The sequence below is a fragment of the Chenopodium quinoa genome, unplaced genomic scaffold (genome assembly GCF_001683475.1).
Source record: "Chenopodium quinoa cultivar QQ74 unplaced genomic scaffold, ASM168347v1, whole genome shotgun sequence".
Taxonomy (NCBI): domain Eukaryota; kingdom Viridiplantae; phylum Streptophyta; class Magnoliopsida; order Caryophyllales; family Amaranthaceae; genus Chenopodium; species Chenopodium quinoa.
The window spans coordinates 2023144-2049463 of NW_018743919.1; the positions used below are offsets into that span (position 1 = coordinate 2023144).

The 26320-nt window shown below is 35.9% G+C and overlaps 3 protein-coding genes and 1 non-coding gene across 4 annotated transcripts; 2 read left to right on the plus strand and 2 right to left on the minus strand.

The window, feature by feature from the left end:
* Positions 1-2554: 2554 nt before the first annotated feature.
* On the minus strand, positions 2555-4764 carry LOC110687324 (probable xyloglucan endotransglucosylase/hydrolase protein 8). The gene is made up of 4 exons (XM_021863959.1): positions 4449-4764; positions 4182-4282; positions 3842-4044; positions 2555-3062 (listed from the first exon to the last, which is right to left on the minus strand). Exons 1-4 carry the CDS (start codon positions 4642-4644, stop codon positions 2660-2662), a joined length of 903 nt encoding a protein of 300 aa, XP_021719651.1. The 5' UTR covers positions 4645-4764; the 3' UTR covers positions 2555-2659.
* A 4204-nt stretch (positions 4765-8968) lies between these two features.
* TRNAL-UAG lies at positions 8969-9048 on the plus strand. Its single transcript has one exon. It is a non-coding gene; the product is annotated as a tRNA-Leu (tRNA).
* A 2715-nt stretch (positions 9049-11763) lies between these two features.
* On the plus strand, positions 11764-13509 carry LOC110687188 (pentatricopeptide repeat-containing protein At4g21170-like). The gene has a single exon (XM_021863801.1). It carries the CDS (start codon positions 11764-11766, stop codon positions 13507-13509), a length of 1746 nt encoding a protein of 581 aa, XP_021719493.1.
* A 6816-nt stretch (positions 13510-20325) lies between these two features.
* LOC110687325 (probable dolichyl-diphosphooligosaccharide--protein glycosyltransferase subunit 3B) lies at positions 20326-22059 on the minus strand. The gene has a single exon (XM_021863960.1). It carries the CDS (start codon positions 21548-21550, stop codon positions 20528-20530), a length of 1023 nt encoding a protein of 340 aa, XP_021719652.1. The 5' UTR covers positions 21551-22059; the 3' UTR covers positions 20326-20527.
* Positions 22060-26320: the final 4261 nt, after the last annotated feature.

The window sequence follows — 26320 nt, forward strand, 5'->3', positions numbered from 1 at the left end:
AAGGAGAGTTATTTTTGTTTGATTAACAAACTTATTACATTCAAAAAGTGATTTAACTATTATTATTTTTATTTGATTAACAAACTTATTACATCCAAAAAGTGATTTAATTATTATTTGGAAAATGTGTTATAACATCATAACAAAATCTTAGATGTTTTCGGCCACCAAATAAGTTTTGTAGAGTCGTAAATTACTTTAGAAACTTTATAAATCACTTTAATGTTTAATTTTGTCATGTCTATTATTATAATTCTTAGTGAATCATCAACTATAATATTGAGAGAATAAAAAAAATAGAGAGAAAAACATAATTTATTTTATTGAATATGAAAATCTAATTATAGCTAAATAGAAAAGGAGAGTTATTTTTATTTGATTAACAAACTTATTACATCCAAAAAGTGATTTAATTATTATTTGGGAAATTTGTTATAACATTATAACAAAATCTTAGTCAATTCATCAATTTGACAAGTTAGCAATTAAGAGGTAAAGTGGAAATTTTCATTCACCCAATCGATCCAAAACTAAAGGCCGCTATATCCATTCTTTTGATTAAATTCAAGAAAATTTTCCAATTAAGATTGGATGTAAGGGTGTCTCATGGTCATAAAAGATGATTTGTGATTATAATAAGCCTATTAATTGATATATAAAGTCTTGCGAATGAGTTTAGTTCAATTTTTGGCTATTTTGACTTCTTAACAGTGGCGGATCCAGATAAAATATTCAATGGGGTCAAAATACATTTAATAAATTATAATGTTGGTACAAAAATAAGCAATTTTTATAGGAAAAAAATTAATCATATAAGAATTTTTTTTTTAATGTTCAAGTGGGGTCAAGGGACCCTACTTAGTTACACTTGCATTCGCCACTGCTACTTAAATAATAACACAGGTACAGTTATACTTGAGCTCTTTGGTTAAGAAATATATGAGAATGCAGAGCAAATACATGATGTCATGGTATTTCAAAATAATTTTAGGGAAAATTTACAAATTAATTCTTATATAAAAAGTAAAAAAACAAATTAATTCTTATATAAAAAGTAAAAAAAAAAAAATTAAAAAAAAACAAATTAATTTTTGACAATCACTGGTAATGTGGAAGACAAAATCACAAAACTTGCTTAACCAATCACTAAACATCTTGAAAAGTGTTGGTTTTTAGCCTTGTTAAAGTTAGTGAGTGCACAACTATAGTAAATTAAAAATATAGAGATTGAAATATAGGAATAAGAAGATAAATAGAGGCAAGATAAATAATAAAGGGGCACACAATTCCAATATTTATTGTGGAAAAAATCTTCATAGAGGCAAAATAAACCTAGGAGATCGAGTATTAGAACCTTGGGTGAATACTAAGGGGGTGTTTGGTTCATCAAGTTGGAATGGATTGGTATGAAATCTCATACTTTGAGAGGTATGGATTCTAAAACCCATACTAGTCCAAAGTTGTTTGGTTTTATAGTTGGAATGGCTTCTATCCTTCATTAATAGAGTAGATTGTGAATCTTAGGGGGAGGGGTGGGTATGGGATTCCATGGGTATGAGGGCGAATTAGATCCCTTTGGGTATGAGATTTCATTACTAAAAATCTCAACCAAACAAAAAAGTAGATGGAATGGATTCTAACTCCATTCCAATCCATATCAAATGATTCAACCAAATGACCCCTAAGTACAAAGGTAATAGTGGAATAGTAGTAAAGAAGATGGATAATATACAAGGAGGGGGTATGACTTCTTGTGTGGGAAGACTTGTGTATAGGTATGGCTTTTTGCGTATGTATTCCTTGATCGAATGTCCATCACCAATTTTTATAGTTAAAGATGGAGCTTGGAAGAAATTCCTATAATATTCCAGAACTTCCTTCATCATTCATGTAGCCTAATGTTTTGAAACTTTCACAAACCATATTTCTAGTTGCTTCCAATGTCAAGATTCTCTATAATGTTCAATTAGATAATTCTTGCGAAATTATGAGCAAGTACTAACCTTGTTTGATTTTTCCAAAAGCTTCCAAAATAGGTGCATAAATACTCCACCAAAACAATGGACCTATAAAATTTAGCCATACCAAACAAGCCTTAAACTGAAGAGATTAAGCTGAATAATCAACAAATAAATGTCCCTCCTCTTGACTAGTCATCATCGTCAACACCTTTGCCGTTGCAATGCATAAATAAAATTAAATTATAAGGTCTATCATTTAATTGAATATGGATATAACATGTCCAATGAAGTTGATTTGTCCAATAATTTTCATATACTAGGAATTATAGACAACTTGTTTAGTTGATCAGACTTCTTACGGACACTTCCACTTAATGTAGGGTGTAAATAATTAGTTCATTTAAATGAAAATTAGCTATGCCACAAAAGATGTACGTAACACTTAGATTAGATATTTTGGCTTTATGAATATCATAAAAACATCTACATTACACTCTACTCCAATTATATCTTCCATACATAATGTGTAAGCCATGTTCATGAAGTAATTTTGTTATAAATAATAAATAAAGAATAATAAATTACACAATTGATAGCCCAATAAAAAGCTCAAAATTGATACATAAGAAGATTGAAGAATTACTATAAGCCAAGACAATAAATTTGCTAGAAAAAATTTGCTGTAGTTTCATGTAAAATTATTTCCAAGGATTCAAAGAGCACTCTTCCATTGGAGTAGTATATCTCTCAGTATCCTCGCAATAATCATAAGTAACAAGGTTCCTCTTCACCCAAGCATAATCCTCTTTTTGAGAATCACTTAATTCCCAAGAAGGGGCTTGATCCCACCAATGCTTTGTTGTGGTCGATACACAAGCAGGGTAAGGATCTTCCCATTGGCACCCATCGACGCTGAAGTCCTTGTAGGCGGACACGAAAGGCGCCTTCTTCCAGTCAGTTTTCTCAAGACCACCTCTTGTTGCCCAATCATCGGCGTTCCATATGCTTGAGAACAAGTACATTGGCTTCTCGTCGGGGAAGAAGTTGTTAGGTTTGCCATTGTTCTTGTATACTCTTATTGGTACTTGATCAACGAAAAATCTGTACACATTAGGGAGTAAATTTTAGAGATTGATCATAAATTTATTCCTGTCCATAAAAAAATATGAAGTAATAGATGGCAACGCAAATAGAACTAGAAAAAGGGATGTTTTGAAGGAGAAAATACAAGTTTATCTTCGTGATAAACAAAAAAGTGTTGATCTAGTAACATTTGTATAAATTAGTCAATAATTTTTATTAAATTTGGGTTTCACAAATGTTGATTTATTTACGAAAATGACATACTGATTGAGATATTTTGTTAAGTTATTTACAAATTTGCCACGATAAACAATTTTTGTTTACATTGAAGATAAATCATCGCTTTGAAGTGATCAAGCATTACCAAATATTTTCATCGGATTTTATTTTGTTTACACATTCATTTCCAACCATATTGTTTATCACTACCTATCAAACACACCACGATTATTTATGTTAAAGCATAACACGTGATGGCGCCCATGGCGGTGCATCAAACCAAGTACCCGAGATCGAATCTCAAACGGGTGACAATCGATTTGATAGCCTTGTTCACAAGTGACGTACAAGATAGCTACCAACTAAGCTACCCTTCAACATCAATCTGTTTAAACTAGTTAATACTCCGTACTATTAATAAGACCATCGGAAATAACAATGTGTGATCAAGTATCAAATTGTCGGAGTCCTAGAGAACTTTTTTTTTTTTTTTTTTTTTTTTTGTGAAAGAATAGTCCTAGAGAACCTTGATTATACTCTTAACAATGAAATAAAACAACAAAAGAAATTATACTTACACAATTTGGTGGGAGTTCCAAAGGACTGAATAGGTGTGATAATCTTCAGTAGGATCAAACCATAATACATGCCTCATTTCTCTTCCTCCTGTTCCATTTTTATACACATTTGTTTGAATTATATATGGTTCCCCTGTTCTATTCCCTAAGAACTCAAAATCTAGCTCATCTCTTGTTGGTGATGCATCAACATCTGTGCACATCTGCAATAAAACACAAATTATTATCTTGTTTCGGATTTAGCTGTCGCATTACTAGTTCAAATTACACCATCTACATGTAACTAGTGATTCCTAATAGAGCGGAATAAAAGTCTAAAATGGTAATAAAAAGAACTTACATAGTAAGCGGTGACAACACCTGCAGAATCACCACCCACCAATTTAAGCTTCATACTAAACCACCCAAATCTGTACTTCTGTTTTGTTTGAAACCCACATCCTGAAACCCAAAAGAAATGATGACTTAAGTTCAAAGAAAACTAATAACTGTATTTTCGTCTCTAAAAATTCTTCCTGTTGATTGTCTCACAGAAAAGTGTCAGAACACGAAAAACTTTTAAAGACAGAGTTAGAGTATGATATAAACAAGAACAAATTATAATTACCACTTGTTTTGTCTAAGGAGAGGTACCAGATCTGCCCATCTTCAGAAGTCTTGAAATTACTCTCAGAAAACATGATGTCAAAGTTTTCATCAAATGATCCTTTTGACAATGAAACAGCTGAAGATGATGAAAGAATGGTAGCCATTAAAGCTACAAAGAATAGAGGAATTGCCATTTGAAATACTCTTTTCCCCATTTTTGATGGAATTTTGAGTTTTCTCTCTCTTCCCTTCACTTGAGAAAACTGAAGAAGAGCTGAGTAATCAATGCTCTGTTTTTAAATTGACTCTGCTTTGTATAGTGAAGTTAGGGTGTGAAAGAGGTAGTTTTTTTTAAAAAGAAAAAATATATAATATATATATAAATAAATAAAAATAACTAATTGGGTTTACTTTTGGTTTTAATAATGCTGACATTTATTTGATAATTTTTTCCCAATTGCTCAATTTTTTTGGGGGGTGGGGTAATTATATTACTTATGCCATTAATCAAGCAATTTTAATTTGTTGATGGTAATGGCATGATACTTTTAGCTAAAGGAGTATGTATTACGGAGTACTTTTTGTGTGTGAAAATGTGTGTTAGTTGAAAATTTGTCATGTGGTAGAAATGAAAAAGGTCGGTATGTGTCTTTCGCTTTAAGTTGTTTAATTTTTCATTTAGAAATTTACAGTATTACATAATTAGATTTGATGTATTAATTATGATGAGAGGTGTTTAATTTCATGATTAACCGTCGAAGCTTCAAAAGCTAAAGACAAGAACACAAGATAAATTTGAAGTAGCTAACTTTTTTTTGGGTTTAATAGATGTACAAGCAGTACAAGCTCTACAACTAATCAAAACAATTTGTGATTTTTATTGGCATGTCGTCACACAATCAGTGAACACAATTAAGAGATACTCGTAATACCCAATATATGAGATCAAATTACGTATGCACTGCATTATCTAAGAAAAAGAAATCATAATAATTCATCCCATAGAAGATTAAATCGTCAGAATTCACATGCATATATTCCAAGATTTCCAACCCATTACAGAATAAACGAATTACCACTCAATATAATAAAACCTTATTTATAAAATTATTGACATTGGTAGAAAATTAACTCACTGCCCAATAATGAATAATATGCTTGTTATAGCACAAGTAGAGACAGAGTAGAAGTGACATAGAATATAGGATGGATTATTGCCAATTGAAAAATGAGAAAATCCAGGCTGCCCATGAAAAGGCACCATCTCTTGTCGTAAAAATACCATATAAAATGGGGCCCAATTGTTTGTATCAACACTATGTAAGAACGTGATCTAGGAAGTAGACTTTCATTGGCCCTCTACATTAACTTAATAATAATAATTATTATTTACTATTAATTTTATTATTTAACCTAAAGTTTCCCACCATCACCTTGCCAACTGGAATGAATGTGTCGGTTTTGATCCCTGACCGTGTTGTATGTTAACTGATCAAAGATTTGGTTATTGTTACATGGTACAAGTCTAATTTAAAAATAAATAAATAAATAAATAAAAATAGTGCAAGTCTAAGGCCCTATTCTTTTAAGCTTTTGAGCAGAATAAAATAAATTTCAGCAGAGCAGAGTAGGTGTCAGCAAATTATTAATACTCAACAGAGCAAAGCAGATCACAACAGCTAAAAAAAAAACAGGACCAAAGTCTATTACTCCATCCATTTTATAATTAGTGTAATACTCAGTAATTGAGTTTTGACACAGTTTTTGTAACCATTTTTTTTGACAAATTATCAATGAAAAGTATGTTTATACAAAGTTTTATTCAATTTGGTTTGAGGTAAACTTTTTATAATTATTTTACGGATAATTAGAGATAATGATAGTCAAAGTGTTGCGTTAAGATTTGTAAACTCCAATCATTGCAAACTTGCAATACTAAACGAGCCAGGGAAGTATATTCCAAACCATAAACTCAGACAAAACTTAAGCTAATGGCTGAAGCCTAACCTATAATTGATTTTATATTCTATTACAGCTCCTCACATATAAGACACCTTTGGATTTGAAATGCGAAAAGCATGAAACTTCTCATGATATTGAACACTAAATTTTCACTTTGGAAAGAAGTTGTAGATGAGGTTTGAACCTATAACGTTTTTTGTCACACTAGCTTTGATACCATATCAAAGGATCTAGTCAACCAAAAGTCTAAACTTATGGCTAAAACCTTATGATTGATTTTAATCATATTATTCTACTAGTACCATTGAAGATAATTAGTTAAGTATTCAAAATTTGGACGCTTTTTTTAATTTTCATTGTTTTTTAGAAGCTAATTGTTGGTTTAATTGGTTAAATTTGAGTACAATTGCACATCCTCTTCCATGTAGTTTGATTCTAATAATCTACATTTTAAACTGTAATTTGTTAGGATAAATTAGTTTATTCTTTTGCAAAGAGGTTGGTCTATGTTTTCATTCCAACGCATAAATAAAAATGCTACAAGTCTTCAATATCCCAAAGCATAACAAAATGCTATAAGCTATCAAGAGAATCATCATTGAATAAACTTTCACTTGAGATTTATATATTTTGTTGGCTTAGTTAAAAGATACTCTCTTCAAATACAACGTAATTGAGTCATATATTTCTAAAGTATTTTTTTACATATTCAGAGTCAAGTTTTACTGTCTAAACTTACTATAAATTTAACATTTTACAAAAAAAATTGCCTAATGCCTAATGATGTATGTACTTGTATAAAAATTAGGAGAATATATCGAGCATAAAGTGAACCTTTGGTTAGATCTATCATATGTTTTTAATCTCATTTAAGTAGTTCATCCACTTTGAGAAAGGATAAATTAAAGTTCTTAATCTTCAAAACAAACAATGTACGGAGTCCTAATTACATGTGTTAAAGAGATTAATCAAAAATTAAAGAATCCAATTAAGTTTGTAACCCAAAAGGTTTTGTCTTCTGGCTGTCTCAAGGACAATTCAAGTTACCAATAAGAGACAGGTGAAAGTATAGCTGGAATAACTTTGGATAACAAATGACCAACATGCTCATCGGTTACATGCATACTTTGTATATAATAAGGACCAACAAAGATAGAGCTATGATGAAGCTGCTTTTGATTTAATTTAATGCAATATAATTTCATGGTTTCTTTAATTGGTTTGCCAAACATAAGCTAAGTCTTGCCAGTTCAGTTACCATGTGATTAGCAAAGCCTACGCTAAGTTCTAATCATGATTATTGTTCCATTATTGGTTGGCATAGTTGCTTATAGTTACATTGTCAATTTTTCGTGAACAAACAAAACAAAATAATACTCTCTCTGTTCGTATATAAACATAGTTTTTAGCTTTTTGATTGTAGTTTTAAAAGGCGATCAACCTTTAATGGTGATACATTTTCATGGAAGTATATAATTATTAAAATGAAAGTTAATATTTCTATTTATAAGCTATGGAGTAATATAACAACATATGTGGTGTGTACTATCATCACCTTCTAGGTTGGTTGGATGTATCCCTCACAGTCTTTTAATTTGCTTAGGGTTAGGCTAGGCAAATTGACAATAAACCTAATATCAATTTTTTTTTTTTTTTTTTTTTTTTTTTTTTTTTTTTGAAACAACCTAATATCAATTAAGAACACCTAACAATACTCCAATTAATACATGCATGATAAAAAATCCAAACAATAAACATCCCCATTAATTATTATCGCTAGAATATCTATAATAAATAAATTAATAACACATCATAACCTTTTATTTATTATTATTTTTTTTTAAATCAAAATAATCTACACACCTATACCAAGGAACAATCTACATACCATAACTAAAACAACGCACATAACAATCTACACACTAACACACCCATACCACCATGATATTACCTTAAATCCAATTGGTAAAGTGAACAAATTCGCCAAACTTATATGATAGTCATTCCCTATTATTTTTTCCAATGTGAAATAGTTACAGCACAATCACATACTTCGTATATGATATTTTGTTGAAAACTTTTAAATAGTATAGTTCTCTGATCGCTCTTGTACTTTTTTTTTGACTTATTAAGGTCTATCTTATTTTATGATGCACTTTAAAATAAGATAGTTGTAATTTTTTGGGAGAAGAAAAAAGTCAAAGGATTTAAGAAATAACAAGTTCAATCAAATATAATGCAACATGTGATATGCCTTACATTGACATCTCAACTACCATTATCCCATGTGTCGGTGCTGAAGGTGTTAATTAAAATTATGCGAATAATACAAGTATTTAAGCTAAGTTTAACTATGCTTTGATATCTGTTATTACTTTACTTACATGATAATAATTATGATCTACTAGTGCATTGTATGAAAGATTAGTGCTGTGCAGTATAATAGTACATGTGACCAAAATGCAAAGTAAAATATTGGTCCACAAGAATATGAAAGTTTTGACTTACGAAATTAAAACATAAGAATATAAATAATCTACTTATTTATAAATTTAGGGAGATAATTATGAACATCAAGACGGTTTGGCCGAGTGGTCTAAGGCGCCAGATTTAGGCTCTGGTCCGAAAGGGCGTGGGTTCAAATCCCACAGCTGTCACATTTTTTCTTTTTCAATCATATGATAAAATTGGCAACCTTGCTACTTTTTTCTTTAAGGCACATTTATATATTACGTAACTTTTAAAAAATAAGAAAAAAATAATCAAAGGTTTAACAGCTAGCTAATAATAAGAACTAACAATTCTTTGATTCCTTTCTTTTATAGGACTCTTCGAATATACAACCTCTATCCATATTTTTTAGCCCCATTTGACTGTGTACGGTCCTCAACACGTGTCTTAAAACCTCCATATCTTTATTTCCATAAACGTAAAAATTATAAAAACGTGATATTAATAAAATATACCATGAGACGAATCTAACAAGTTCAATTATGACTATATTATTTTTTATAGATTAACGGTAATTTATGGTCAAAGTTTTTAAAATTTGACCCTAAAAATGACAATGGGGCAAGAATAAAGGGACGGAGGGGGTATAATAAAAAAAGAAAATATGATGAAAAAAAGGCATGGACTCTTTTTTATATATTTATTTGACTCATATATATATATATATATATATATATATATATATATATATATATATATATTTTATTTTTTTTTAATTCTAGAAGTTTAATCTATCATCGTTTTACTTTCGCATCATTGTATCATCTGTATGTTTTGGTTCCGAATATATTTGACCATCCTAACATAAGACTTGCCATGTTTTTTCCCCTAAATAAGACAATGTATAATAGCAACTTAGCAAGGGACTCAAATTAATCAAAAGTTAGTGTTGCTTGAAACCAAAATTAGACAATGTCATTAGATCAATTGAATGTACAGTCACATTTTCCCATTAAGTTACGTAACTTAGAACACGACCTTTCATAACAAATCATCTATCAGCATTTACAAAATTGCACCTTGATTTTCATTAACCAAAAAATAAAATTGTTAAAGACTTAGATCAGTCATTGTTTTGCATTGGTTTTTTTTTTGGGGTGGTTGAGTGCTAGCTGACGCTTTAATTAAGGACAGAAGTAGGGCTAAACAAAAAAAACACTTTCTTGATTCATGCTATGAAGTTTCTAGTACAATGATTTATCTAAGAGTTTCCTCTTCGTTTTACATAAGAACTAAACCATGCAATTGTTATTATAGAGATTGATCGCAATATACACAAGTTAAGGAGAAATGATATTGTAACATTATAATTGATGCTCACAATATTTCTCCATTGTCTTGAGTTTATGAACACATTGATACTTGCTCTATTAAAATTTGCACTAATTACAAAAAATAAATTCATACTTGTAGTGGATTGTAATTCCACTTTTGGATTGATGATTTTCGTTATTCAAGTGAAATGAACAACCGAGGAAGAAAATGAAAATGTATTGTGTGTAAGATAGACACTGTGACTAAAGGATAAACTTAATTTGTTAATGAAAATCATGACTTACCTTTGTAAAACACACTTTTAAGAGCGCACTCAGGTTTCTCTCTATGAGAGACAAAATTGTTTATCTCTCATGGTGCCACATCATTGATTTTGATTAAACAATTGAAAATAAAAAACTGGAAATTAAAAATATTATTTTGTTTGTCAATTAACGCCGTTAAGTAAATACCCCAGATCTCCATCTTCCTCTTGCTAACCGCTATATTCTTCTTCCTCCTATGAATCACCACTTGAAATAACCACCATATCCTTCCTCCTATAAACCACCACCTCTAAAAAACTTAACCACCATCTTCATCTTCCTTCTTACACCGGCACCAACATTAACGGCGGCTTCGCCGCAAAATTAAACGAAAATCCTACAAAATGGAATAATTCAGGGTATGGTAACCCAAAGGGTAAGTGTTATTTCCCTCCTCCATTAATTTCACCATTGAAAATGAGCTTTCCCCTATTTGTGACTGATCTCCGTTAATGGTCAAACAAAAAGCTAATGATGCCCAACTTCTCCGTTTTCTGTAGTAAAAGCAAAACAAATGTTGAAATTTCATAAACACCCCTAGTTTTTTTTTTTACTCCCCCCTTTCCTAAAAGAATGATCCTTTTGGGGAGTTTTTACGGGTATTAAGAAACTTAAATGGGAAATACAAGTGTAAGGAAAAGCTAAGAGCAACTCCAATGGTTGTAGCTAGGGACTTGTTTGCAATATTAAATAATCCCTAGCTACTAGCTTGACCATTGGAGTAAGAAAATGCAATTAGCTTGGCCAAGCAAATTAACCTTGCCAAGCTAATTTGCTTAGAAAAGAACTTGGCAAAATAAAACAAATTAGAACAAATAATTTGTAATTTAAAAACGTAAATTAAGGAGGTGGGGTTCATTTTAAATAGTAAGCTAATAGTTAGCCATTGGAGCTCAAAGTAGCTAAAATGACAATTGAGCTTAAAAGCTTATGTGGCATGACAAGCTAATTTGACAATTAACTTGCCTTTGGAGTTGCTCTAATAAAAGTACATTGAAAAGATAAATAAAAAAATAGATATAGAAAATAATAAAAGTACATAGAAAAAACAAAATTTATATGGAAAAACTAATTTTGCACAAACATTATTGCAAGTTAGAGGGTATTTTAATATAAATGGGATAAACATTTTGGGACTAAAATTTAGTCAAAAGAGTCATTCTTTTAGGACGAAGGGAGTAATTGATAGTCAGAAATATCGAAATTGCCCTTGGGATAAACTTGGATTTTCTCTACTTTTACTTTTAGTATCCTCTAACCTTAAGCTTCAGAAGAACACAAATGTCCCTCACTAAAACACTCCATTGTTACCATTTCATCAAAACATTTTCTGCTAAAACATCATCAACCTCTTCACCAACTTCATCTACTTGGAGAATCCAAGCCCAAGAACGCCAACTTATCTCACAAATCTCCTCCATTCTTCTTCAAAGACACAACTGGCAATCTCTTCTCAAAACCCTTTATCTTTCTCCTAAATTAACCCCACCAATCTTCCTTCAAATCCTTCACAAAACCCAGGAAAACCCCCAAATTTCCCTCAATTTCTTCAATTGGGCAAAATCCAATCTTGTTGGGTTCCAACCAGACCTCAAAATCCACTGCAAAATCTTCCAGATTTTAATCGGGTCGGGTCAAACTCACCCAATTAAACCCATTTTGGATTCGTTCATTGGGGTGAACCCACCAACCCAAGTTGTGCGCTCTATGATTCAAGCTTGTAAAGGTACAAACTTGCGACCTCTTGCTTTTAGTTCAATTATAGAGTGCTATGCTCAAAAGGGTTTCTATTTTGATGGCTTAAAAGTGTATAGAGAAATTATATCATATGGTTATTTGCCTAAAACTAGTTGTGTGAATGTTGTGCTTGATGTTTTAGACCATGCTAGTGAGTATAAATTAGCTTATTGTTTGTATGGTTCAATGATTCGAAATGGGATTGTGCCAAATGCGAGTACTTGGACTGTTATTGCTAGGATTCTTTGTAAGAATGGGAAATTTGAGAATGTTGTTAGGCTATTGGATTCAGGTGTTTGTAATTCGGCTGTTTTCGATTTAGTGATTGATGGTTATAGCAGAATTGGTAACTTTGAAGCTGCAATTGATCAAGTAAATGAGATGTGTGAAAGAAATTTTGAGCCTGGTTTTTGCACCTATGGCTCTATTCTTGATGGAGCTTGTAAATTTTGGAATTCTAATGTTATAGACACGGTTATGTGCGCTATGAGAGAGAGGGCATTGCTTCCTAAGTATCTGTCGTCGAAGTATGATGATGTTATTAGGAAATTTTGTGAAGTGGGAAAATCATATGCTGCTGAATTTTTGTTCAATAAAGCACGGGATGAGGGAGTTGGACTGGAAAATGCAACATTTGAATGTATGCTTAGAGCATTTTGCAAAGGAGGGAGAGTAGATGAACTAATAGGGTTGTATCAGATAATTTCAAAGGAGAAAGTTGTGATGTATAAAAGTTGTTATGAAGAATTGGTTGAAAGTCTTTGCAAGGGAACTCCATCAGAAAAGGTGAACCAATTGTTGATACATTTAATCGTGAAAGGGTTTAGCCCTTCTGTATCAGGAATTTCCAAGTTTATGATGAAGCTGGGCGGGGAAGAAAATTGGAAAGATATAGAAGCCCTACTGAATATAATGTTACAAGCAGATATATTACCTGATTCTGTTTGTTGTCGCTTATTAGTAAAGCATTACTGCTCTTCAGGTCAGATTGAATCGGCACTGTTGTTGCATAATAAGCTGGATAAATCTGAGATATTATGGGATGTCACAACTTATAATATACTTCTTCGTAAACTGCTTACAGAAGATAGGGTTGACGAAGCCTTCAAAATATTTGAATGCATGAGAAGTAATAATGTGGTGAACAGAGCAAGCTTTTTAGTTATGATTAGTGGATTGTCTCAAGTAAAGGATATGAGAAAGGCTATGCAAGTTCATGATGACATGTTGAAAATGGGGCTCAAGCCAAGTTCAAAAACTTACAAAAGCTTGATATCTGTTTTTAGATAATAGTTTGAACTTGCTTCATCTCGGTTGAACTTCGTCTATCTTGCCAAAAATTGGTTTCTTCCCTATGATATGCCAGGAGATATTCACATGAATTTTTGTGTAGCGTTGCTGCAATGAGTAGGACCATGAGTCTCTATGAATTCCATCTTCTTGACTGAAATAATCACTTAACATCTAGGAGCTGCTTGAAAGTGTTCAATATAAGTGTTTCAATCATTAGTCTCACCAGCAGAATCCCAAAAGTATATATACAATTGATGATGTGATATGCAAAGCTAAGAGTTTGATTCTTGATGGTGGAGCCTCTGAATATAACCTTAATATAATTGAGTGCTTAGATTGAGGAAATATACAGCATCCGGGATTCCTTTGTGACTGAATTTTCTAATTATTGGAGGGCAATGTATGACTAAAGTGCTACACATGCTAGCAGTGGGCTGAGGTTATTCCTACTCTTCATGAAATGGAGATGCGATAAGTGTTTCATGCAACAGCCTAATGTTGGTCAAGAATATCATATATTGCAATTATTTATCGATCAACCATCTATTTGAGTGATGAACTGAAGCATAAATAGAATTTCTGAAGTCTTGGAAGCATCATGTGAACAATTGATCATCTTTATCTTGGTTGCCTTCCTCTGCCTTCTCTGCATTATACTAACTTGTTTCAGGTTTCGGCAATAGTCAGAAAGTTGCTAGCGTTGTGACCAAATTAATATCTCAACCTGAATATGCTTCCCATTTTATTGCTTAATCAACAACCAGTAGAAGTCAATGTAAAAGAGAATGTAGGAGAATGAAGAACTACTTTCCTCTGCATTTCACATTCAAGGTTGCGATGAGGATTCTTTAATCTATCCCAGTAGTTCTGCCTTAACCTCTCACGATTATTCTCTGTATTTTATCCGAGTTATGAATAAGATGATTTATGCCTTATCATGATAAGAGTGTGGCCCGTTATTATCCTTACTACAGTGAAGAATGGGATCTTCAATGGCCATCTCATTCAGCTTCATGTGATAATGTTGGAATTGTTGGAATTCTGAGTGGAAAATAATATTTGTACAATACTACAATTGCTTTTTGTCTGAACCAAATATGGATATTTTCTGGTTAGTATTGAACCACAAAATATTGGGGTTTGGAAGCTTAAGAATTATGACATTGGTCAATGGTCCTTGAAGCGAATGATTTGTCTGTGTGATTTGGTTTCAGAATTTTTTCATAAATTCGTAGAAGATATTACGTAACCAACGGATGTCAAATTATTCATCCACCCAAGTGATGCTGTTACTGTGGTGTGAGTCTGTGCGAACAAATACTTGAATTTAATTTGCAGTGCACGACTTAGAAAATAGTTTATAGTATTCCTAAACTTAAGATCTGTTATGGTCTTGTTTTCGCATGGTGGCCTTCACCAATTCTGTCTGTATAAATGTAATTGATATTGAAAAGAAACTATGAAGTTTCCTTGAGTTCTCTGCTATATCAATTTTGTTTTCTGAACTAAGAAGTCTATTTACATTCCAAATCTTGATTATGAATGGCTGTGATGGTTTTGAAACTACATCTAACATTGCTCATGAGAAAACAAGAGTGTTTTGTGAAGGGTGGATAACAAGAAGAGACTCGAATTAATCAATTCATTTCATTTTGGTTTCTTAAATACTTGCAATTATGTGTTATCTCATAATAATTCAAACAATTTGGATGGAGGGGAAGATTGTGGTCTTAACAAACGAGTAATTTTTTTGGGCATTACATGTGTGGTCTAAACAAATTCAAGGTTGCAAAAAATGCTGCAGCGATCTGATGCTATGCAGCTGCCCATGACCAAATTATACATGATTTTTTTTTACGTCTTTTGCAAGGTCACGCCAAGCAATAGTTTCAGCTGCCAACACTAACTCATAATGAACGCCATTGCTTGGTTTTACTTGCGATTGTTAGGCCCCTGTTCTCTTCAATCTTAGGTTTAAGGTTACTGTTTTTTACGATAGACAATGGCTTACAAAAAAGCTTTTTTATGGAGCATCATTTTATCCGTGGAAAGAAATACTACGTATGTCTTCGTAGTTTCGGTTCCTGATAGTTAATTTTCATGACTTATAGATGTGTTTCTAATGCCATTCAGATCCATTCTGCATCTGAGGTGGTCTACAAAGTTTGATTGTTAATTATTTGCAACTATTTCAAGCAGCAAAGGATGTGCAACCTAATTACCTAAATAACCGACCTAACCACCTAAATGCATTTTACAGTACTGGGCTTTGGCAGTGCTGTTAGGCACTTTTGTTTTCCATCAGAATGTGGCCTGTCCATGATATGCCAAGTCAAAATGCAGATTTTATGGCCGGCCGCCTGGCCCTGAGCCCCTGACCATGACCAGCTGGGAAATGTGCCAATTTTTTTTCCCCTTCTTTAGCCTGGGTAGTGTCATGTTGATAACATGTTAAAACAGAAAGCAGAAACAGCTATACATCAAAGCAAGAAGTTACGTTTCTGGTGTCCCAAATGAATGTAGTACATTAAAGAGTCGCATGCCTTAAATAGTGAAGAAAGCCTACATTTCTTTCACACCTCTAAATTTACCACTAAATGAACGTTACCCTTACCTAGCATACTAGCATCACTCCACAAAATCTGTATAAAGAAAACCTCCCACACTATATACAGGTCTTCCATATTATATTTTATTCCCAAGCAAAATCCTCCACAGCACAAGGGAAAGAAAAATGGTGTTTAGATCAATGTCGCAGTTGTTCCTAGCCATCAGCTCTGCTTGGCCATTGTGGTGCTTTCACACCCAACTGTAGCAACTATTCTAGAGTTTGACATTGCCCCCGACAACGGCTTGGCACCTGATTCCGACATCATCTATGTCCCAGAGCCTACCTCTGACCCAGCATTTTGGGTTTGTGCATTTAAAGTAACCTTAGATTATGCTGTTGAGATAATGGGCAATGATTTCTTTAGTATTCATTTCGAGGCCAGATGTTGTAAGCAGATGATTTGGATGGGGAAGGATTGTCATGATTTGCTTGTGGATGATGTGCTTGGTTGAATCGATAAAAAGAGGTCTACCCATATGCATAGCAGGAGTGACAATCTATGGAACAAATGCCTTCAGGTGTCGGACTAGTATTAACATATATACCATAGCAGCACATCTAAAATGCATTGCTGAATAATGTTGGTCAGGAGTTTGTAATGAAAGGTAGAAATGGCTTATTGTTTTTTTAATCAAGTTCTATAAAAAGTAACAATGCTTGGTTTTTCTCTTATCTACTTATTCTATCAACTTGGTGTCTTAGCAATGGTTCATGATGTAATCTACGGATTATATAGTCAAGACAGCATCAAGATAAGTAAATTACAGAGGCACATCAATGGCAACCTGTGCCCTGTTGAGACGGTCTTTCAGCTTTGCAATCGGCTAGGCTTGGGAGTGACGTGGGGGGATAATGAAATTCCCTCCGATGCTTAACTTATAGTACTAATAAGATATTAAAGAAGTGTTAAGCTCCTTACACTCTGACAGGCTTGAAAGAGTGCAAGGCAGACTGCAATTGAACCTGAAGACTGCTCAATAACAAAGCAATAATGAACCTGACGACTGCTCAATAACAAAGCCATAATGAACTGACGACTGCTCAATAACAAAGCCAAAAAAACTTCTTTCTCAAATGAAACTATTTGAGAAGAAAATTAATTGCCTCAAACTACTAAGGGTGCGTTTGGTTCGCTGGTTTCAGGAAAGGGAATGGGAATCATTCCCTTTCAACCTGTTTGTTTGCCACTTTTTCCCTCAATCATTCCCCCATTTCATTTTTCAAAATACCCCAAAACCCCTCTTCCCCATTCCCCACCCCCCCCCCCACTTTCCCATTCCATTCCCCACCCACCCTAACCCTAACCCTAACCCTAACACTAACACCCATATACGTCGGTGGTGGTCGGACGGCGACTGTCGGCGAGCACCGGGAAGTGGTCGGGGAGGCTCGGCGAGCACCGGGGAGTGGTCGGCGATGTGGTGCTGTGGTGGAGGAGGGAGATCGAGCGTCGGGGAGCGGGGCTGGAGCATCGGGGAGGGAGTTCGAGGTGGTGCTGTGGTCGGTGGTGGTCAGCGACCGTCGGCGAGGGGGACTGGAGGGTCGGCGAGGGGTCAGCGACCGTCGGCGAGGGGGGCGCGACTGTCGGCGAGGGAGTTCGAGCATCGGGGAGGGGGCTGGAGCATCGGGGAGGGAGTTTGACGGTCGGCGATGGGGGCTGGATGGTCGGCGATGCTCGGGGATGGGTCGGCGACGGTCGGCGGAGGTCTGTGAGGGTTCGGCGACGGTCGGAGCTGCGCTGTGGTGGTGGTGCTGTGGTGGAGGGAATGATTCCCTGGTTTTTGTAACAAACAACCTTCCAAATTTTCCACTTTGCCATTCCATTCCATTTCATTCCCTTTGTTCATTCCATTCCGATTCCCTTCTGTCAACCAAACGGCCCCTAAGTATTGACGAGAGCTGTTCATGCAAAATATTCACAGCACCAACCCTAGAAAGTAATTCATGTTCAAACTGGTAAGAAAACTGTAACTAAACAGAAGATATGTAACTTGAAGTAATCATTTAGTTAGCTCATGAAAACAATTGTAAGTTTCGGACCTATACATATATCAAATAATTCACATATCTTAGCAAAATAAAGCTTTCTGCAATCTCCCCATGATAAAAGCTGATAAACCGTGAAAACCTGGTAAATTTTAAACTACAGAGTTACAAAGTTGGGTATCAGACAGTTATTGATGGATAGTTCTATCCAGAGATGGATTATTTATGAAGTTATTATGGATAGCACCACAAACCAGATGAGGAGCAAGAAAAGTTATACAAGATGCGTAAAAAACTTGAATAGTGTCTGCTGACGCTACAAGTCCTACAACATAAAGCATCTCTTTGTAGATGCAACTCCTAATGTTGCATGGATATGGAAACAGGAGCAGAAGGTAAAATTCGAAACACTTGGATATAGAAAACTGCACAAATGTGGCAATAAAAAACACAAGGTAATTTTTCAGTAGGAATTAAAGGTTTAGTGAGATCTTAACAGCTAAACTTAATCTTTCTTCATGACTTTGTGCATTATTCTCTGAAAATAGTCAAGATTTAGATAAAAGATGTGCCATAGTTGTGTACATCGCATTAACCTCTCAGATTCTTTAGGTCCTTTGCTATTTCTGAGGATGATTTAAATTTTTCTTTCATTCTTGGTTAGATAATGAGCTTCTGGAAAGACAGGGGAGGAACATCTATTACCTTAAGACATGAACCTCATAACTGTCTTCCTTTCAAATCAATCAAAGTCTTAATCCCATAAGTGAGGTCGGCTACATGAACCAAAGGTGATTATTCCATATAGTCATCCACAAAAATCTTCCTCTTCTATCCCTTACGATCAAATACCTCATTCTCATACAAACTGTCTTCCTTTCAAAAGATAGGTATAAATTAAAGGTGGGATTATGGGTATCTAAAGGTCTGAAAGACAAGAACCTACGGTAACGATCAGTAATCTAAAAAGAGGCGTGCCTGAGTGCCCCCAAGAATTGCTGATACGATATGTTTCCGAAGTGTGGAAACATGACCTTTATATGAAGATTTTTTGCAGCAAAAGTAATGCCTAACAAACTCATTATAGATAACATCCTAATTTCGAAAATCTTCTGCCCATTAATTCACACATAACTAAACCAACAAATAGAAGTCTTTCAAAACTAGAAACTCCTGATCAATTTCCACAATGTTGGATAAACAAAATGTGCTTCCATGAAAACTTTTGTCTTTCAAATTCAAAGAAAACTACTGGACAAAAGCTACAGAACAAGGGACATCAGTGAATTACAATTCAGAGGATCTCATCTCTAATTCTCTATCCTACTTTAAGATACACGTAGGAAGAATGCTGACAAAGGGATTTCAAATTGCAAATTCAAATGGACCCCTTACTTAGTTTGAGTGTGCAATCTTTTGCCAAGGAAACCATAAAAAGAACAGCAATGATCAAACTATGGTACATTATTCACCAGGAATTCATTTCTTTCCTGAGGTATATCATCCTATCAAGTGTACTAGTCTGACCATTCATTACTATAAGAATAAACAAGCCCCAACACAATGTATAAAAAAGCTTTAGGCGCTAAGCGAGAGGGGTTTTGCTGCGCCTAGGTGCGCCTCTGTGAAGTGAGGCGCAGTATATGGGCAGTTAAAAAATTTTGGCTGAAGTTTGCCTCATGTGCGCCTAACCCAAAACGCCTCGCCCAGACCTAATTAAGCGCTCACCCCTAATCGCCTTGCGCCTCAGCGCCTAGGCGCGCTTTTTCAAACACTGCCCCAACAGTGAGAAGATTTCCGCCATAATCCAATCCACTTCATGTTCAATGAAGGGAACATGCTTCAAGTTATAGATAAGCAGCTATTGTGCAGATTATTTATGCCATAACTCACTTAATATCCATCAATCCATCAATCAATGGAACCCTACATTGTGTGGTTGTGTGTTGTTTGAACATTACATGCACACAGACACCCAATCTTAGATACACTAAATTCCTCTCACTCTTTTAGTTAGCACACTGTTAATCATAATTCCAATGATTGATGAAATCACCACATTAGGTAGTTACTAGTCAGTGCATTATCAACCATAACTGGAGCACCCATATAAACAAGACTAATCTCATACACCAATTCCATCCATGAATCCGATGATTTCAACATAGTAAAGTAAATGTATAGACTAATGATATGGCATCCATAACACATGAATAAGCTAAATAAAAATCTGTAGTATAAGCCATAAACCAAACAAAATCAATCAAAGGAGGCACAACTCAAGAAACTATAACTAGAAGTTTTCATTCCATGTATATGTCCCGAGCAATAACAAAAATCGTCATGGTTACAATCTAACACAATGTTCTTAGCAACCAACATTTCCTCAACACTAAATATCGATTACCATCACCTCGATCACCAGCTCGAAGGCCAGTAAGCATGAATGCCGTACCCAGTCTTCCAGTTATCTAGATACACAACCTTCTTCACAGCCCAGAACGAGACGATCAAAGCCACGGCCATTGCAAACCGTTGAAAGGTGACACTCCTAATCTTAACAAGTCCATGGGTAACAAACCCAAGAAGCAAACCAACAACAGTATACAAAAACCCAACAGCAAAACCCTCAGCACCCAATTGCATCCCAGAACCTTGGTAAAAGAACACCAACTTTGAAGGATCATTTCTATCAGTTATAAACATTGGCATCTTCCTAATAATGTTATGCATAGTCCCAGAAACACTAACAAAGTATACAAATATAGCACTAAACAACCATAGCTTATAATCATGCAACAATGTCTGACCTGCTAGAATCTTTTTCACAGCAAAAGGTGCCCAAATCATCAAAACGATTAAGAAGAAGGTAATCTGCTTACCAGAGAACATGGGTGGGCGTTGAAGAGGGCCAATAGTGAGTTTGGTCTTTGACTCGACGAACTCGGACATTGATTCAGCGAGTCGAGAGAAGTCACCCTGATCCATATGATCCGAGTTCTTGAGATTTTCGACATGGGGCGAAACGAGGCGAATGTGGGGTAGTGAATTAACCCCAAATAAGCTGAAAGATCGTTGAGAATCCTTGAATTCGATGTCACAGAAGAAGAGTTTCTGGGAATCAGGGGAGTCTTTGTTGTTATGGAGGAATGATTTAGAGAGAATGGAGAATTCAGATTTGAGGGTTGGAAGTTGGAGTTCAGATTTGTCGTGGAGTTGGGTTGCATCGAAGAAGATGAGGAGAGAGAAAGGGCGAGGACGAGGGAGGGAGAGGATGCGGCCGAGGAGTTGGTCGGTGAGGCGGAGGACGCCGTTGGGTGCGGCGGATTGGAGGTGTTGGAGCTCGGAGATGAGGTCGTCGGTTGGTGTGGGGGTGGTGGAGGAGAGAGAGAGAAGGAGGGAGAGGAGGAAGATGGTGGTGGTGAGATGGGGTAGCGCCATTGTTGGGGGAAAGTGGGAGATTTGGGGGGGGGGGGGATGGATCGCAGCGAAATTGAGAGTGAGGTTAGGGATGGTGGGTGGACTGAGGATGGGGGTTTTACAAGTCAAGATGGTGAGTTGACTCACTGATGAGGAGACGAGTTGAGTTGGCACGCACGAAAATGGGTCGACCCGAAACGGTTGTAGGTAACAAGTAGAGGTATCAATTCAGGTATTTGGATCAGATCGGGTCAGGTCAGATTGAGTTTGTTTTAAAGTTGAGTCATGTTAAATTATTATGTCCATTCAAGTAGAGATCTGAATTTGGTTTTTTACGGGGCGATTTCGAATCGGGTTAGTTTCTGACACCTATAGTCACTTTTTTTTATTTTTTTATTTTTTTATTTATGCAAACGAGGGCCAAGCCCATTTATTCAACAAATATAATTGATTACATAATAAAACGTGGCAAGGCCACTCCTATGGTATCCTCCTTTAGAAGAGCTTTTATTTCGATCGGAGGCGTATCGAAATAAACTACCCCTTCTTCAAGCCAAACACCCAAATTAGCAAGCCCGTCCGCCAACCTATTACCCTCTCTAAAACAGAAAACAACTTTAAAATTACAACCAAGAAAGCTAATTAAACTACGATAATTTTTTAAAATGTGAACACATTCACCGCCAATGTGTTCGAGATCCTTCATAGCTTCAATACAAGCTTGGTTGTCCATTTGCAACACTAGCTTTGAAATGCCCAAAGTACTCGCCATTTTAAGTCCCATTTCAGCAGCTAGGAGCTTGGCTTTGTAGGCTGTGCATATACCATAGTTGGCTGCAAATTAAAGCATCACACAAACTTACCTGTGCAGTCATGCTAAATACCTCCTCCTCCAGTTAGCCCTGATGCCCCCTTTGTGGCCCCGTCACTATTTAAAGCATACCAATTTGTAGGGGGAGCTAACCATATGATAAAAGTCTCCCTCTTTTAGCCTCGAGGTGTTGATTTCTGCTAGCTTAAGTTGTGCTCTCCAAAAAAAACACTCCAAGTTTCAACAATTTTGTTTCGTAAAAAGGAGCCAACATCAGCTGGGATTGCTTCGCTACTACGAAACAAAGCATTATTTCTCCATCTCCATAGCCACCATAAAGTGGTAGCAAATGTTGTTGGCCACTTCTCCGAGAATACAAGACCTTCTGCTTCTAGGTTGCGCACCATCCAAGCATCAAAATCACCGGTGAAGAAGGATGAGTAAAGAGTTGTACCTATATATAGTCACTAATTGTGCATGAATATTATTTCTAAAATTTGGCACGTGTTCAACTCGCTTATACTTTTAATCGATTTACCAAATATAAAAATTATAAATTAGAAAGCTAATTGGCTCGGCCAAGCATGATACATCATGTGGATCGGGCTTGCATGGGCTTCATTTTTAAGTGATCGACATGTCACATTTCACAACTCTTTCTTGGTTCATTCCAATCAAACACACCCTGTTTGATCACGAGCCTCATTGGCACGTCATATGGGCATACATGACCAATGTTTACATACTCACTTTTAGATCATTGTAGGGCGTGAATCAACCCTAAATAAACTACCAAACCACCAATAAGAGTTCTACCTATGTTAAATATAGGATATATTTGAATTATATTGTATAGTCAAAGTTGTTATTTAGTTACCTTATTTGTAGCTTAATTGACGCCTAATATAGGCTTGGATGTATGTATATATTCTGACTTTCTCAAGGAATACAACGAAGGAAAACATTCCCTAAATCTTTCATGGCATCAGTTAGCCTAGGGTACGATCCTCTCTATTCCGCTGCACTCTAGCTACTCTATTTTTCCGCCCCTCTGTTCTTCCTCTACCTTTCTTCCTTTTCTTTTTCTCATCGGCATCATCCATGGGGGACTCAAAATCATCCTTCCATCCGGCTCTTGCCGTTCCTAATATCAAGAATCATGTTTCCATCACCTTGAGATGAAAAATGTTCAATACTCTACATGGGCGGAACTATTTAAGGTTCACGCAAAATCTCATAAGGTCTTCCTCCGGCCAAGGGCAAGGAGCAGCCTCCTCCATTTACAGATGCGAAGAAGGAACTATGGACGACCTTGGATGCCACAGTTCTCTCGTGGATTTATGCCACTATTTCTAGTGACTTGTTGAACACCATTATTAAGCCCGACTCTACGGCTATGGAAGCTTGGGATAAGCTGCGTGGCATATTCCAAGATAATGAACATTTTCGTGCCGTGGCTTTGTAACAAGAATTCTCCACTACGTCTATGGAGGATTTCCCGAATGTTTCTTCTTATTGCCAACGTCTCAAATCTCTAGCGGATCAATTAAAGAATGTTGGGCTCCGATGTCCGACAGTAGAATGGTGTTACAGTTGGTTGGAGGACTTACAAGACCGTACCACGGGGTCGGTACGTTGATCCGTCAAAGTAACCCTCTTCCCCACTTTTACAAAGCTCGCTCCGTGCTCACTCTTAAAGAAGCCGGTATGGCTAAGGAGGCAGCCACCGAGTCTGCAATGGTGGTTACTTCGAATGATGATAGTCCGCAACATACAGAGAAATCAGGTCATTCAAATTTCAAGGGAAAAACTGGTGCACAAGGTTCTGGCCGACACAACAATGGTGGCCGAAAAAATACGAATTCTTGTGGTGGTGGTCGCAACACAGCTGGCGGTAAAGGTGGTGGCAAAGGTCAGTCCTCTGGTGGCCACGGTGGCGCAAGTTAGTCCCCGAAACAATAGCAGCAACCCCAACAATTCTAGCAGCCATATCCTTGGGGATGGTGGCGGTACCCCCTTGTCCATACCCAAATCAGGGGTGGGCCAGACCACAAGGTCCGAACATGCGACATGCTAGCCTGTTGGGCCCACAACCTCAGTAGGCCTATGTTCAGCAAGTAGCACCAAATCCAATTGGGCAGACTAGTTTGTATGCTCCTACGAATATAGAGGCGACAATGCACACCATGTCTCTTCACCAACCCGATCCGTCATGGTACATGGATACCGGTGCTACATCTCATATGACCTCCTCTATTGGTAATCTCTCGTCTTATTTAATTTGAGCAATCATTTTAATAATAATATTATTGTTAGTAATGGTCACACTATTCCAATTTTAGGATATGGTCACACAAATTTGTCATCCTCATGTCAATCTCTTGCCCTAAACAATGTTCTTCATGCTCATAAATTGATTAAAAATCTAATTTTTGTTCGAAAGTTTACTACTGATAATTCTGTGTGATTAGTAGGGTTTGATCCTTTTGGGTTTTCTGTGAAGGATTATCGGACAGGGATGTCAATAATGAGATATGATAGTCGTGGAGATCTTTATCCTATTTCCTCTAGTCTCAACAATCAAGCTTCCTTCTCTGCTTTTGCTGCCATCTCACCAACGCTATGGCATGATCGGTTGGGTCATTCGAGGACTTCTATCTTAGATGTGCTTAGGAAAAATAAAAGCATTGATTGTACTAAATTCTCTAGCTCTAGTATTTTTGGATCTTGTGTTACTGGAAAACATATTAAGTTGCCTTTTGTCTCTTCTTTGTCAAATACTATTATGCCATTTGATATTTTACATAGTGATCTTTGGACATCTCCTATTTTGAGTTCCTCGGGACATCAACATTACGTTCTATTTCTTGATGATTTTTCTAAATATTTATGGAATTTTCCTATGGGTCGAAAATCGGTTGTATATGACATTTTCTTAGCCTTTAAAGCCCATATTTCAACTCAATTTGAGCATAATATAAAACATATGCAAAGTGATAATGGTAGGGAGTTTGATAATGGTCCATTTTGGGAATTTTGCAAAACTCACGGCATGTCATTTTGCCTTTCTTGTCCTCACACGTCATCTCAAAATGGGAAGGTCGAACGAAAAATTCGGTCGATTAACAATATCACTCGTACTCTCTTGGCTCATGCCTCTCTTCCCCCTAGTTTGTGGCATCATGCTCTTCAAATGGCAACCTATCTTCTTAATGTGCTTCCAAGTAAATTATTGGGAAACAAGTCTCCTTTTGAGGTTCTTTACAAAAGAAATCCTTCTTATAATCATCTCCTGGTTTTTTGGTGTTTATGTTATTCGCTTATTCCTTCCACCACTATCAATAAGTTGCAACCAAGGTCTACTCCTTGTGTGTTCTTAGGATATCCGTCTAATCATCGTGGCTACAAGTGTTATGATATGTCTTCCCGTAAAATAATTATTTGTCGCCATGTATTATTTGATGAGCATGTGTTTCCTTTTGCTACTGTGCATACCCCGAAATCCCACTCATATGATTTTCTTGATGATGGTCTCACACCTGATGTTATGCATCATCTCTAAAATTCTGCTCCACAAACTACTCAAACTCCTCCTCCTGTACCGTCTAGCTTCAGCCCACTAGTTGGATGTACTATTCCAACTAGGCCTAGGGACACACCAGCCCAACAGCTGGTCTCCCACGCTGGGCAGGCCGCATCTCCGTAGCCTCACACTCAGCAGACCCCAACATCAGCTGGGCCATCCTCCCCTATTGACCCAGGGAGTGATCTCTTCCTTTCCAACCTCACAACGCACACACGAGACACCATTACTTCTGCTCCACAAAATATTCCCCTCCAGAAGTCTCGAGTCGTGATCAAGAGCCAACATGGCATATTTAAACCTAATAAAAATATTCCATGCATGTTACGGTTGAGAGGTCACCATTACCTCGAAATCCGGTAGCAGCTCTTCGAGACTCAAATTGGAAAATGGCCAT

What these genes read in the sequence shown, in the direction of transcription:
- LOC110687325 (XM_021863960.1), bottom strand. Translation starts at nt 21,550, where the DNA reads ATGGCGCTACCCCATCTCACCACCACCATCTTCCTCCTCTCCCTCCTT.
- LOC110687324 (XM_021863959.1), bottom strand. Translation starts at nt 4,644, where the DNA reads ATGGGGAAAAGAGTATTTCAAATGGCAATTCCTCTATTCTTTGTAGCT. An exon ending in CTCCTTAGACAAAACAAGTG is followed by an intron (nt 4,283 to 4,448) that starts GTAATTATAATT and finishes TTTGGGTTTCAG; the next exon opens with GATGTGGGTTTCAAACAAAA. An exon ending in TGGAACTCCCACCAAATTGT is followed by an intron (nt 3,063 to 3,841) that starts GTAAGTATAATT and finishes TAATGTGTACAG; the next exon opens with ATTTTTCGTTGATCAAGTAC.
- LOC110687188 (XM_021863801.1), top strand. Translation starts at nt 11,764, where the DNA reads ATGTCCCTCACTAAAACACTCCATTGTTACCATTTCATCAAAACATTT.